Source organism: Ruditapes philippinarum, unplaced genomic scaffold (genome assembly GCF_026571515.1).
Source record: "Ruditapes philippinarum isolate M1 unplaced genomic scaffold, ASM2657151v2 ctg6582_1_1_1_1, whole genome shotgun sequence".
NCBI lineage: Eukaryota > Metazoa > Mollusca > Bivalvia > Venerida > Veneridae > Ruditapes > Ruditapes philippinarum.
Genome location: NW_026854313.1, coordinates 100,196 through 116,237, shown reverse-complemented (window position 1 = coordinate 116,237; position 16,042 = coordinate 100,196). Strand labels below are relative to the sequence as shown.

The following is a 16,042-nucleotide window of genomic DNA, read 5'->3' as shown; positions in this document are numbered from 1 at the left end:
ACCAGCAAGTAACACCTTGTTCAGTACTTAAACATGCGATTCTTATATCTGCAGATATAAAGCTGTGTTAATTTTGCTCACTGGACAGGTGCTTATGTTTAAGCACATACAGTTTCTAAAGATAGTTCTTTCATAACTGTGTCTCCACAACAAATGTTTGTATTCTCATTTACAACTAAGTAAACTATTAAGTGAAGTTAAATGTTACTGGAGATGGACAGCTCTCTGTTATAACTTCTTTGTATTTCCTTACATTTATAACTGTTGTGCCTTGTTACTTATTTATGTTCTATTTGTGCCAAATGATGTTATTATACAGTTGTTTCAACATGGCATTTTAGTGAAATGTTCATGAACATTTTATGATATATTTTATGATATATTTCATGATAATTATGTTTTATGATATATTTTATGATATATTTTATGATATATTTTAGGAAAGAGAGGTTAGATTGTCATGTAAGGATTCCAACTGTGTGATCAACAAATGTCTACCTGGTACCACACATTTTGTGAGGTTACTTGCCCTTGATGGTGATGGACAAATTAGGGAACGGTCTAAACAGATGACAGTACAGACATCAGCACCACCAGACGGACCTTGCTTGACTGTCAGGTAAATACAGTACACACAATTCCTTACAGTATAACCAAATAGACCAAAAATTATTCCTTACAGTTAAACTTGTACATAAGAGCAAGTCTGAACATATACCAAATATTGTTCTGTACAATAAAACCTGTATATAAGAACATTTCTGAACAAAGATCAAATATTATTCCTTACGTAAAATCTGTCATAAGAACAAACATAACAAATACTCATTATATAAGTTTCCCAGTGGTAAAACAATATTTTTCTCCCTGTCTATCCTTAGTGAAATGTTGCTACAACTTGATATCTACCGTTATACAGTATTGATTTTGAATTATGTAATGTTCCAGAATTTCAATTTTGAGATCAATATATAGACTTTGCTTCTGTAATAAAACACCCAACATTTCCTGATGAAAGTAGAAAATATTGTTTTTATTTTTATAGCATGACATAAAGGAAATTAAATTTCCACGACAAGAGATGAAATCGACTGCTCTATTTCCTTGTAAGTTTTAAGTGTCATCTAGTTTGTGGTATGATCATTATTCACTTCAACAGGTCTAGGATTTTAATCAATACATCTGTTTACATTTTTCAGGGCGTGTAATTTCCGGTACATTGCTATCCAATGGGATAAACCAAATACGTACGGTGATGCTTTAATCACTGGGTACAAGGTGTATGTTAACGGTATAGTCGAGTCTATCTTGAATGCAGACCAGCTTAGCTATACATACACACACGGCAAGTGGTGCCAGGAGTATTCCTTCCAAGTTCAGGTACGAATCTCAGACCACAGCGGTACCAAACAAAAAATTTTAGATAAACAATGATAATTATATAATAATTCGACACAAAATATATAGAAAATACATGGATATTTAAATGTTTATAGTGTTGATAGAAAAAAAATTGACTGTACCTAAATGTAGTTCACTAGTCCTTGCAAATTTTGTTGAAAATTCAACAAAAAGGAGCAGCTGAGGTCGTACTCTTGACCAGAATGGCTGGAAAGTTCCCATATGAGTTCCCATTACAGTGTCAAAGTTAATTAAAATCCAACAGAAGAATCACCAATTTTGCTAAAAAAAGTTTCTAAGAATTGATTGATTCATTTAAAGCGCATGTAACAGTAGAACTGAATAGATTTAATCAACAAGTCACCAATATACACTCTATGCAAGGTTTTATTTAATTATGACATACATATTCTCCTTATCAATCCCTGAAGCCAGCTTTCCTTCTCATTACTTTATCTTTGTAACATTGTATTAATGTAATTCGTTGATAATATATCTTTGTAACATTGTATTAATGTAATTCGTTGATAATATATCTTTGTAACATTGTATTAATGTAATTCATTGATAATATATCTTTGTAACATTGTATTAATGTAATTCATTGATAATATATCTTTGTAACATTGTATTGATGTAATTCATTGATAATATATCTTTGTAACATTGTATTAATGTAATTCATTGATAATATATCTTTGTAACATTGTATTAATGTAATTCATTGATAATATATCTTTGTAACATTGTATTAATGTAATTCATTGATAATATATCTTTGTAACATTGTATTAATGTAATTCATTGATAATATATCTTTGTAACATTGTATTAATGTAATTCATTGATAATATATCTTTGTAGCATTGTATTAATGTAATTCATTGATAATATTATATATTTTATTACCTATAGGCTTTAACAGCATTTGAGAAGATGAACAGCAAACCTTCGGAACCTCTCGTTGTGGAGTGGCCGGGAACCAAGGCACCAAGTGTACATAGACTGCCAACTCATACAAGCTCAAACCTGAGAGTGGGTTGGGAGGATCCGTATGTGACAGACGGTGTGAAGGTCAAACATTTCAGGGTAGGTGGTCGTTCTGTGTTTCTTTCCTCTTTTTCTGAAAATTTTATTGTTTCAGATGGAATTGTTTTTAATCCCTCGACAGCCGTAAAGATTTTTTTAAATTTTGGATTTATATGCTATACTATACATACAACTAAATAACCATCCTATTCTGTTCTGATCAAGAGTTTATTAATAAATTCTGTATAGAAACTGTGTAATATGTTACAAAATGAAAGTTTAAATTTTTTGAATGATAATAATGATCTATTTATGCTTAATTTACAATGAACTTGCCACGCTTTGAATTTGAAACTATCTATAGTTTAATAATATTTTATTGTATATTTTGTACATGATAAATTAACACAATTTAGCATCTTTATTTTAAGCATAAATTCAATGTACATACCAAAGGGTTAGATCAAAAGTTATACCAACATTATCAAAGGTTCTTCATTAAAGATACAGAATTAAACTAAAGAAACTGTCTATGAGTAGTTTAAAGAATTCTAATATTAAATTGTGTAGCTAACAATATTAAGACTGTTGTGTCAGGATGCACAACATAATGTCCAGACTGACCTTTTGTTGGCCTGGTGTCTGCTAACACTCAGAGAGATATACAGCTTATATATTTTATCTTGTTATCAGGTTTGTTGTGTTGAGGAGGATACAGAAAAGATGGTATCGAGCATTGGACCAGTACACCCGGACACCAGGGAGGCCGAGTTCAAACATATCAAAAAGGGCAGCTACAATATCTACGTTGAAGTGCATGTAAGTTAAATCATTGTAAAAAAATTGTTTGAAAAAAAAAATCAAATTTATATGAAATAAATAGAAGGAGCAAATGAAACTTGGAATCAATTTTTAAATAAAAGTTCACCTGACAGGTATATATAATATACATGTATATACATGTTTATCTGAACCATCATCATTATAGATCATAGAAATCTACAACATGTGATATTGGAAGGATTTCTGTTGTCAATTTATTTGTTAAATTTGTTGAATAGTTATTGTAGAAAACAATTTCTTTTAAAACTTCAAAAGTTTTCAATTTCTTTTTGTTACAAAACAATTTAATTTTTACTTTGGTCAACCTTGAATCTCATATAATGCGCTATATAAATTTCAGTTATATGGAACAAGTGAGGTGGTATGTTCAGACTATATCCGGTTACAACCGGCTCCAGCACCGGATGCACCAAAGATCGCAGCTACTGTTGTAGGGTTTGATGAACGTAGACAGATAGAGAAGATAACATGTGATCTAGTCAACAAAAGAGATAGGTATGTCTTACAAACATTTGAAATTATTAACACGAACATGAAAATGCATCTGTAAAAAATCTTGTGGATCGGATTCTAAACTTATGATGACCAGCTTACGGTATATGCAAATAAAAATTTTGTAAGCATTTAGTTGCTGACCTTTTTACATTCAGCTGTATGTGTATTAATTTTTGATATACAAGATTTTTCTTTCCCCAAAAATTTGTTTTGAATAATTATCTTCGACTTGAGAGTATATTGATGATAGTGTCTATAAATCAGTGACATATTATATGTTTGAATAACGACAATATACGTTCATCATTATTTATAGATTGATTCGTCAAGTTGGTCACAAGTTGAAGGAGATTGGAGCTTTGACTCACCCAATGCGTGCTGAGAAAGACCGTGATGTCATTGAAGCGGCTCACACGTTAACCCGGGTGGAGGAAGTGCTAGAAGATTGTTTCTCTGCTCTGGAGAACTTTACTGGTAAGTACAAGTCATGAATGTATTAACCCTGACCATGCTAAATATCATAAATAGACTTGTCTGTCTTTCAGTATTGACTTAAAACCATTCATCATTTTTAGGGAATCTTTTGAAAATTGCATTAATAGTGAAAGCATAAAATCTAAATTGAACAAGTTTTAACAATTTTCTATTATGTTTATTTGTACATTATCCAAACATAAGTCTCTTAGACCTTTTAATCTTAAAGAAATGTGTTGTTTTAAAGAGTTTTCCCTATTATGATGTTCATTTTCCTATGAGGGGTTGGACATTATTGGGAGATAGATAGATGTTTTTCATAAATTTCATTTAAACGGGTTTTGTGTTTTCGGGGAAGTTTTACTCATGTTAGCTGGAAAGTGCCCCCAGTCTAAGGAATTGAAGGGGACGGGGTACAACGGGGGCTTATAAAATGGCAAACAATTTTGGGAAAATTTCCCATGCTTTGAAGGTGTGAAAACTGTCAGAATAAAGGTAAGTAATCCAGTACTAATATTGTACATGTATATGTTTGAAGTGATGTTATTAAGAGATCTTTTGAATGTTAAAATGTATTCAGTGTATAACTATTATATATTCCTTTAATTTGTTTTTTGTTCCATCTAAAGTAAAATGTGATATCTCTTTATTGTTGTATTAAGTTAAAAAGAAAGTCTCAAACTCACTTATTAGACCACTCTGCTGTAGACAGCTTTTAGAAAAAATCCTAACTGTAGTTATTATTATGAGAATTTTGCTCATGATGTGTGTTTGATATAAACAAACCCCACTCTTGTGGTTCAACACTTTTAATTGAGTAAAATCTCCAAAGGTCAAATAAGTACATTATTAACCCTGAGCTTGCTAACCATGCGATTTGTGCAGACCAAGATCAGCCGACACAGCCATGCTGTCTAATTATGGTCTGCACTGTTCACATAAGTACATGTTTTTGAAAATTTCCCTAAAATCATGAATTCTTTTTGTATAGACAAGCCCATTAACAAGGGTTAAACACTATGACACTAAAAACTTTTTATCTGAAATATAACAAACGTGGTTACAAATTTTATTGAAATTCTGACATTATTTACAAATTTCAGCTTGGCACAGAACAGCCAATGTACAAACTAACAATGGTGTCATTAACCGACAAGCCAGCGGCTGCAAGCGAGGAGTCAAACAGCATTGATTTGATATCTGAAGCATTTAGACCTTTCTCCTTCTATTGTTATCATAGTGTACACAGCAAGGGAAAATGGTGAGTAATGTTTATTTGTGAAACAATCTGAAAGTTTTAAAGAGAATTACATTTTTCCGTAACACAGAAATACAGGTTAGCAATATGCTCATAATACAGGTTAGCAATATGTCTCCAGATTCATGCTAATTTTCATAAAAATTTTGAAAATGTATCTAATGATTATAGTGAAGTGAACAAATTTACACATTACAATCCAGAGATAAAAAAACCCAACAAAATAGTGCTCATTTAGTGTGTCAGGCAGTAGATATATGGTGATAATTAATGTAAAATCAGTAATAAATTGCACATAACATGTAAATCATTGACTTGAGTCTTTTTACTTTTCTTAAAATCTTAAGACATTTTTCTCAAGTTTTATTTGCATGGAATATTTTGGCTGGAGGCATGCAGTTTGAATGTTATAACATCATTTTACCGGTATAATATATTACAGTTGGCCTGATCATGGATGTTGCAAGTACCAGGACTCCATCGGCTACGAACGTCAACTTGCTAAGAAACTGGCCAATCAGGGTCTTTTGAAGAAACATGTTCCGCCCCCGTCGTGCAGTCTCCTGGACATCTTTGAGGGAGAGTACAAACCACTGTTACAGGGACACACTAGACAATATCCAACAGCAATATTGTTCTGGACACCATGGTAAATATTTGGTGCTTGGTTGATTTTTGTCTTCTTCTTCTTAATGCAATCTGATATTTTTTATTCCAAAATGGATATTTCTTAAACATAAGATTTCAGACATTAACCCTTTGTTCACTAAATTTGTTTAGTAAGCTTGTTCTGGTTTGAATTCATACCTGTCCACTGGTATATATTGATGGATTTTGATTTATAAACTATAATTTCATAGCCTTTAAGACAAGCCATTATTATGCTAGCATTCTTATAGTTAAACACTTGCATATTTTTCTGAATTATAAATAAACATTACAAATTGGTATTTAAGATTTTTATAGGTCTATAAATTTATTATGTGATTTCTAGCCTTGTATGGCTGATGAAGTAAGATTTAATTCAGTCCTATGGCATTACCAAGGTTACACAAGTATTGAAATTATAAAACATGAAAGCATTTTACTAAGTAATGTTATGTCGTTAAGTATCAGACCATGTATGGTGATTCACAAATTAAATATTTCAATGTTTCTTCTAGGTGTCTACCATCGCAGAAAGTGATGACCTACTTTTCACGGTTTGCACGTGAAACAACCAAAGAGTACAACTTTATTGCTGTATCATGTAACACTAGCGGGAGCTCATTGAGTGAGAGGAAAGATCTTATACATATGATAACAGCTAATGGATGGAGAGAAGATGGTTCTATATGGCACGCTACCAGTCAGTGTGCTTCGTCTATATATGAGGCTACAAACCATATCTGGAAAAACACAACCGGAGGTACACAATTATACAAGTGTTTACTAATTACTACCAATTTATGAAAAATAATCTAATATACAAAGAGTACATTTCATTATTTTAATATTTTTTTGAGCATTTTCATTTTTAACCAGGTTTTCCGAAGGAAAAAACTGGTTATTAGATTGAGGTATGTCGGCGGGCGGGCGGGCGTAAACAATTTCTCTTCTGTGCGCAACTCCTCCTACATTTCTCAACGGATTTTGACCAAACTTTCACAGAAGCTTTTTCATCAAGTGCCCTGGCGCATATTGTCGGGGTTTTGCGATTAGATAATATTTGACCTAATTATGGCCCTTTGTTTTTTTTCCTTATATAAAATATATAGTGAACAATTTCTTTCTGGTGCGCAACTCCTCCTACATTTCTCAACGGATTTTGACCAAACTTTCTCAGAAGCTTTTGTCATCAAGTGCCCTGTCACATATTGCCAGGGTTTTTGCAATTGGTATATATTTGACCTAATTATGGCCCTTTGTTTTTTTTTTCCTTAATATGGCCCTTTGTTTTTTTTCCTTATATAGAATATATAGTTAACAATTTCTTCTGTGCGCAACTCCTACATTCTCAACGATTTTGACCAAACTTTCTTAGAAGCTTTGTTATTCAAGTGCCTGGCACATATTGTCGGGGGTTTTGTGATTGGATTTATAATTTTGACCGAATTATGGCCCTTTGTATATTTTTTCCTTATACAGAATACATTGTATATAGAGAACAATTTCTTCTGTGCTCAACTCCTCCTACATTTCTCAACGGATTTTTGACCAAAACTTTCTTAGAAGCTTTGTTATCAAGTGCCTGGCACATATTGTCGGGGTTTTGTGATTGGATAATATTTGACCGAATTATGGCCCTTTGTATATTTTTTCCTTATACAGAATATATAGTGAAAAATTTCTACAGTGTGCGCAACTTCTCCTACATTTTCTCAATGGATTTTGACCAAACTTTCACAGAAGCTTTTGGCGCTCACTAAATTCCCATGTTTCTTCCAAGACATTATTCAAGTATTTTTTTTAAAAATTGTGAACATACTTTTTTCTTGATATCGCACAAAACACCACACGCCAATATTGTTGACAAAAGAAAATGACAAGAGACGCAAAAATGCAAAAATTAAGCAAAAATAAAGTACTGTTTACCTTTCTAAAATATTTGGGAAAAAAGGCGAATAGACAACATAAAATTTCTCAATCATTTTGTTTGAGGAATATTAAAAAAGCCATAATTCCTCCTAAAAGTTCAATTAAAAACAAATGCCCCTTCATGACAAAGCTTCTGTGAAATATTTTGCTGAAAACCTGGTTGCATCGCATTGCGATGTTCCTTGTTTATTCATGGAACCAAATTTAAAATGTGTTTGTCAAAGATTGAAAAAATTCTTAAACATTTTGGTAATGTTAAATACTTTAGTATGGTTTATTTCATTGATAGCAAATTTTGGGACATAATTGTGCAAGTGGTCTTAAAAGCTTCTATTTAAAATGGATGCAAAATATTAATTTTCAACAGTTTTTATGCCCCTGCTACTTAGGCGTCTTGTCCGTTCATCCTAAATTCACACTGTCCATGTATAGACTGACAAAAAAGTGGAATGTAGAGACATCCATGTAATCCTATGGACATTTCCTCCTCGTTATGTTCTTTAATTCTGATAATGATGGGAATAGTAAAAATAAAAAGGGTTTATTTAATTTTTGATTAATTTTCCATTATCAAAGATTTCAGTTTAACAGTTTAATTTAATCTTTGGACCTAGAGATGTTTACTTTTACCCCAAATGTATTGTATTTCAGGTATTAAGCGTGATGCTGATATAGAGACGGAGAGTAACGTAGATCTGACCGAGCTGCTGGGTATCGCAGGAGTACCAACCTTCCTGTTCATTCATCAAGAAGGTAAAATATATACTCTACCCTCTTCTTATTATAAATTAATTGTTAACTTTAGCCCACATGGAAGATCGGGAAACCAAATTGGGTTTGCCTCATTTTAAAAAGGGCCTTTTTAATTTAAAATTTATTAACCAAGAAAAATTTGATTAAAAAAAATGACTCTTAATTTTTTTAAATCACATCACAAGGGTAAAGAAAAGTTTGGGGGGCTATAAAGTTTAAAGAAAAAAAGTTTAAGAAAATTTAAAAAAATAATATTTTTTAAAAATTTAAAACAGGTTTACTCAGGAAAATTCAAAACCAAATTTTTTAAAAATATTGGTAAAAGTTTGGGCTACATGTCGGGACTGAACATAAACGATTTCTGAATGACAATACTGTCATAATTTGTATAAGTTTTGTTTTATTTTTGTCATTGCATTAATTGGGTATATTTACCTGTAGGTTATATAGCATGGCATGGTAGATACAGCGCCTATGATTACGGTTCATTCTCGGCATTTATGAGACACACATTCAGCGAGGTGTCAGCCGTACCTTGTCCGGTATTCAAGTGTGACAGCTGTAGAAATGATACAGCCATAGATGATGAGGCTATTTGGTGAGTTTATATTACCTAATTTTGATTATTTCATCAGTATTTGTGGACATTCTTTATACTTTATTATACCAGGAAAATGTTTTTTAGATGTCTAGGGAATATAATTAGATGCAGAGGTACCAGGTGTATTCAAAAGTAATGAAATATTGTAAACAAACAAAATTAAAAGTCCTCATGACAATAAACGTTTTAAATTACTTCTGACAATGTCCGACCTACCAAATTAGGATTAGTCTTCTTCAGACTTCCACCTTACAGTTCTTATTCTTTCTACAAATACTCCGTACTAATGTTTAGATTTGAAAATATTAAAATTGTTTATTTTATAATTTATATATATTCTTACAGAAACTGTGGCTTAGGATCATAAACACACAGACGCCCTTCAAGGAATTATCGTTCATCAAGCCCCAGCGTCCAAATCTCGGCCAAATCCAAGCATGGAGATGTTTTTGAGCGAATTTTCATGAAACGGAAACCCAGTCCAAAAAACAAAAAGCAACAGAAGAGTAAATTAACAGTAAATCAGCGACCATACTCGGCGCATTCAACAACATACGCCTACTTACTGAAGAGTCCGTACATGGAACGCCAAACGCCGTCTCCTAAAACACATAAAGTGTTGATGCGACCAGCTAGCAGTAAAAACGTCCAAGTCGCCTACGAAACATTGTGATAACCTTATTGACATAATGTTGAAATGACACAAAAAAGATGAACAATGAAAAGATGTTTTCAATTGAAACATTAATATGTAGACTTAAAAAAAGTAGTGTTATCTCACTGAAATTAAATTAAAAAAAAATTGTAATTTTGATAGTAAAAATAAATTAAACAGTTCACATTACAGTGACAAGATATATGTACTTTTCATTGATTAATAAAGAGTTTTATCACACACCCGTGCCAATTTTGCGACTCCGTAAATAATGGTATTGGCACGCCGTGCATATATTTTGACGTGACGTATTAGCGTTATACAAACATAGTGTAAAGACGCGCGCCAAATGTTATCGTTATACTATAGGCGCGTCAATGAAAAATGACTCTTATTTCACTTTAAAAAGTCTTTATTTTGGGTATGTGATAAATAGAATATTTAATTTGTGTAAGTTCATTACTGAATTTATTGCACTCGTTGAATAAAATAATATTATGCTCGCGAGAGGTTCGCATAATATAATTTTATTCAACTCGTGCAATAAATTCAGTATTGAACTTGCACTCATTCAATATCCTCTATGTAAAAAATCTTTGATATCCAAAAAAAAAAACAGTTTACCAAATGAATAAAATTGGAAACTTATTGTTTTGTGCATAGAAATAGACTTAATGGCATAGCTGGTAGAAAAAGAAGAGTTTTTATTTTATAATATATTCATAATCTCGTCAAAATTTCTGTGATATAATTTGTATTTATTTGAAAAGGACATGGGGTAGAATAGAAGTTAGAGATTTTAGTTTTTATTAAATAAATAGCTGTTGCAGTCTTGTATTTATATAGAAAATTTAACTTGATTTGATTGGTTAATTTTATAGATATCTGTATTGATATTTTGACTCTTTTCTCCGTAACTTTATGTTGAGAAAAATTTACCTTGATTTAATGAATAAACCCATAGGTCAGGACATATTTATTTATGTATTTACTATAAGAGTGTGGTTCAGAAATGTGGGGTTATATTGAGAAATATATATAACATGGAACAAATAAAGTGTTGAACAAACACTGTTGTCATAGAAACTGTTGATATAAGGTCAAACAGACCGGAATGCTGTGATTGTTCGTAGTTTATTCTAGTTGGTCATAAAGCTTTAAATTGCTGTGGTGTCCATTATTTCCCCTCATACATAGAAACATGTAGGTAAAATTTTGACTGAGTGATTACATGACATGAATGCCAGATCTTGTATTTGATTGTGAAAAAATAAGTTTTATTTGTTCTTTATATATATATTATGGTATGTTAAATTTAATGGAAAAATTGAAAAACTTGACACCTCAAAGAAAATATTTTCGTTCTTTCTGTCAGAACTTTTCAGATAATTGGATTGGTAGTTAACTCTTGGACCTATATTCAGTAAATTTGCCCTTTTAATAAAGAAATGAATTATACCAACGATTTGGGTTATTGAAATTTAATAGTTTGTTATAGGACTAAATATGGAATCTTCTATAATTTCTGCGATAGCAATGTTGTCATTACTTGTGATATTTTGCTATAGTTTTATGTTGTAGTATACTCCGTCCATAAATTAAATGTCTTTCATGTTAGACTCATTTGATGTTTTAAAAAGGGTGATTGGAAATTTTTTTCCCCCCTTGTTTCTTCTTTAGGCTTTAATGGGCATTGTATAGACAAAAATATCACCCCAAGTGTGAACCCCTTTTTACGGAACAATTATAGAAAATAAATTTCCCCGAATTTACATTGATTTTTGTCACAAAATGTTCGTAATTTTTTAAATTTTTAAATTTTTGTTTAAAAATAATTTTTAAACATTGTACAAGAGGTCATTCAACTGTTAATTTTTCAGCACATTTTGTTTGAAAATTTTGTTTAAAGGGAAAACCTTTTAAAATTTTGGAAATAAAAAAAACATTTAGTGATTTTCATCCCCTTTTTTTATTATATTGGTTAACAAATTGCAAAATTTTCTTACTTTACATTTTTTTCTCTGTCTCACACTTGACATTTTGATTTGTAGAATAGAAAGGAATTTTGTAAATATATTGATAGTAATCTCTTGTATCTTTGTTTTGTTTACATCTTTGAACTGTGATACTGTATTGTTAATTATTTTATATTCTTTTTTTTTTAATTATAGAATTCTATATTTATTCTAAAAATAAAATGGGATACCAGTATATGATAAATTTTATCCCATGCAAGGATTTAGGTTTTGTTTTTAAAATATTGAAAAAATGATGATATTTTATTGAAGAGGAATGGAAAAGAAATGATTAAGCAGGATTTATGTGCAAATGCGCATAATTCTGTATCGTCATTATTTTAGGATATTATCCATAAGTACACGTGCAGTGCAGTGTGACCCTACTTTATTTAACTATTTTTTTGGTTTTGTTTTTAATTTTCTTTTAAAACCACTTACTTTTTGTAATTTAGAAGTTGAGTAGAAATATAATTATATTTTATTTATACAGTATTCGTGCTAGATGAACTGGTGTTTGGAAAATCAAAATTATTTTTTGCTCATTTTTTAGATTTTGTAAACGCTTTTCTCTTTAGTGGAGTATTTATAAAGATTGCTTCTTTTTATTGTTACAAAATGCATAATTTCGGTGGTCAATGAGTCGTGGTGAAAAGTGCATTATGTGTAGCAAGAAAAAGAATTTCTGCAGTAATTTAAATTAAACTCTTGTCAAATCTATTACAAGTGACTTAAAACAAAAGAATAAGTGACTAAAAACAAAAAGAATAACAGAAATGGTGAAGTAAATACTAGGTGTCATGTTTTATTGATAGTGATAAAACAGTTTCCAGACATTTTTATGAAACATGTATCTATATTTAGCTTTTCATTTTGTATCAATATAAATAGTAATGAATTACGTAATTTGTAAGAAATTACATATAAGCATAGTTTTGTTTGGCTAAATACTCACTTTTGTTCTAACTTCATTCAAAGATATTTGATAGTCTGTCAAAATACAGGTTCAGTAACTCCAACATATACTTTGCTTACTTCCCTTTGATTTCTGGACTATGAATAGTAACATACATAAATGAAATACTGAACTGTTTGATACATGTGTAAAATTGAAGGGCTTGGACAAGTTTCTTACAAGAATTATTTATATAAAGTTAAGTTATGTGATTATCAACCAGATAATAACAGTATCAAGATCTTTGAGCAAATATTTCATTTTATACTATATTATATCTTTAGCATTTTTGTTTTTTTTGTTGATACCATGTTAGGAGTATTTAAATTCTGCTCTTATTTTATGTAATAAAATTAGATAAATAGTCTGATTGTGTTTGTTATATTTTCTTTTTTAACAGAAGAAAAGTCGAAGCTTTCACATAAGGGATTGAAGCATGATGATGGAATTGGATTTTAGTTTACATTATTTAAGCGTGGATGTGAAGAAGGGTTCAAGCCTGCTTCCGTGGAACTAGTACATTAAATTTTGTACTAATGTCATTTTAGACTATATGGCCGTGACTCCTGTAAGATTCATGTTATCCAATATCTCTAGGTCAGATACCATAATCATTAGGCTTCCACTAACAACCCTTAAATATGAAGTCAACTAAAGACTATAACAATGTATAGTCTGAACATGATACTTTATCTTGCAAGCTGATGTTTAATTTTACTCCGATAGGATTGTGATTTACTTGCTGTGTCCCGTTCCCCAAAACTGGGACCGGCCCCCTCCCGCTTTTCCCCAAAAAATTTTTTAGGTTTTTTTAAAATACTCATTCCCCAGTCCCAAAAGGTTTTTGGGTCTGATTTTAATTTGGGTGTTTTTTTGGGGGGTCAAACAAAAAGGGACTTTTGGGGCCCTTTAAAATTTTTGGGGTTTCTGCAATAAAAATTCAAGGGGCCAAAATTTAAAACCAAGTTTTGAGTTAAAAAGGGAAAAAGCCCTTTTCAAAGTTTTAAATTCCCAAATTCCTAAAAAACCTCCCAGAGGTAAAATGTTAACTTTTAATTAATTTGTGTTTTTCCCCGATTTGGAAAAAAGCGGTTTTTTTTATCACAAAAAACCCCCATAGTATTAAGATTTTTGGTTTTTATAATTTAAATTTTTAAGGTAGTCTTTTTTTCCGGTTCATTCCAATTATTTTCCAACAATTTTTTAAAACCCAAATTTTAGCTTAAAAGGAAATTAAATTTTGGTGGAAGACCCCTTATTTTCCTTTCGAAAAACTAACTTTTAAATTTTCCCCTTTTGACATATTCCTTAAAATGATACTGGACAATTCTAAAATGAAATGTGGACAAGTCCATTTAGAAAATTCATTTAATTAAAGGTTGACAAAATGGCAAGGAAGGTATCTCCACCAGTTCATTATGTCTCCCCCACCTCGGGGGGAGACATATTGTTTTTGCCCTGTCCGTCCGTCCGTCAGTCCGTCCGTCAGTCCGTCCGTCCGTCAGTCCGTCCGTCCGTCCGTCCATCCATTCTTCGTTTCCGGACGATAACTAGAGTTCCTTTTTGACCTACAGCTCTCAAACTTCATAGGATGAATGGTCTTATTGAGCAGATGATCCCTATTGTTTTTGGGTCAGTAGTTCAAAAGGTCAAGGTCACAGTGACCGTTGGTCAATTTCTCGTTTCCGGATGATAACTAGAGTTCCTTTTGACCTACAGCCCTCAAACTTCATAGGATGATTGGTCTTATAGAGCTGATGATCCCTATTGTTTTTGGGTCAGTAGGTCAAAGGTCAAGGTCACACTGACCGTTGGTCAATTTCTCGTTTCCGGATGATAACTAGAGTTCCTTTAGACCTACAGACCTCAAACTTCATAGGATGAATGGTCTTATTGAGCAGATGATCCCTATTGTTTTTGGGGTCAGTAGTTCAAAGGTCAAGGTCACAGTGACCGTTGGTCAATTTCTCGTTTCCGGATGATAACTAGAGTTCCTTTTGACCTACAGCCCTCAAACTTCATAGGATGATTGGTCTTATAGAGCTGATGATCCCTATTGTTTTTGGGGTCAGTAGGTCAAAGGTCAAGGTCACAGTGACCGTTGGTCAATTTCTCGTTTCCGGATGATAACTAGAGTTCCTTTAGACCTACAGACCTCAAACTTCATAGGATGATTGGTCTTATTGAGCAGATGATCCCTATTGTTTTTCTGTCCGTCCGTCCGTCAGTCCGTCCGTCCGTCAGTCCGTCCGTCCGTCAGTCCGTCCGTCCGTCCGTCCATTCTTCGTTTCCGGACGATAACTAGAGTTCCTTTTGACCTACAGCTCTCAAACTTCATAGGATGAATGGTCTTATTGAGCAGATGATCCCTATTGTTTTTGGGGTCAGTAGTTCAAAGGTCAAGGTCACAGTGACCGTTGGTCAATTTCTCGTTTCCGGATGATAACTAGAGTTCCTTTAGACCTACAGCCCTCAAACTTCATAGGATGATTGGTCTTATAGAGCTGATGATCCCTATTGTTTTTGGGGTCAGTAGGTCAAAGGTCAAGGTCACACTGACCGTTGGTCAATTTCTCGTTTCCGGATGATAACTAGAGTTCCTTTAGACCTACAGACCTCAAACTTCATAGGATGAATGGTCTTATTGAGCAGATGATCCCTATTGTTTTTGGGGTCAGTAGTTCAAAGGTCAAGGTCACAGTGACCGTTGGTCAATTTCTCGTTTCCGGATGATAACTAGAGTTCCTTTTGACCTACAGCCCTCAAACTTCATAGGATGATTGGTCTTATAGAGCTGATGATCCCTATTGTTTTTGGGGTCAGTAGGTCAAAGGTCAAGGTCACAGTGACCGTTGGTCAATTTCTCGTTTCCGGATGATAACTAGAGTTCCTTTAGACCTACAGACCTCAAACTTCATAGGATGATTGGTCTTATTGAGCAGATGATCCCTATTGTTTTTGGGGTCAGTAGGTCAAAGGTCAAGGT

The 16,042-nt window shown here is 32.3% G+C and overlaps 1 protein-coding gene across 1 annotated transcript in view; it reads left to right on the top strand.

The window, feature by feature from the left end:
* Positions 1-9,432, top strand: part of LOC132739774 (uncharacterized) — a 90,518-nt gene extending 81,086 nt beyond the window's left edge. Inside the window, exons 46-57 of the mRNA XM_060727571.1 lie at positions 441-619; positions 1,200-1,380; positions 2,317-2,490; positions 3,124-3,249; positions 3,614-3,768; positions 4,085-4,242; positions 4,715-4,737; positions 5,346-5,503; positions 5,943-6,149; positions 6,664-6,908; positions 8,729-8,830; positions 9,272-9,432. Of these exons, the coding sequence (XP_060583554.1) occupies positions 441-619; positions 1,200-1,380; positions 2,317-2,490; positions 3,124-3,249; positions 3,614-3,768; positions 4,085-4,242; positions 4,715-4,737; positions 5,346-5,503; positions 5,943-6,149; positions 6,664-6,908; positions 8,729-8,830; positions 9,272-9,432 (1,869 nt within the window). The remainder of the gene's footprint in view (positions 1-440; positions 620-1,199; positions 1,381-2,316; positions 2,491-3,123; positions 3,250-3,613; positions 3,769-4,084; positions 4,243-4,714; positions 4,738-5,345; positions 5,504-5,942; positions 6,150-6,663; positions 6,909-8,728; positions 8,831-9,271) is intronic.
* The last annotated feature ends 6,610 nt before the right edge of the window (positions 9,433-16,042 follow it).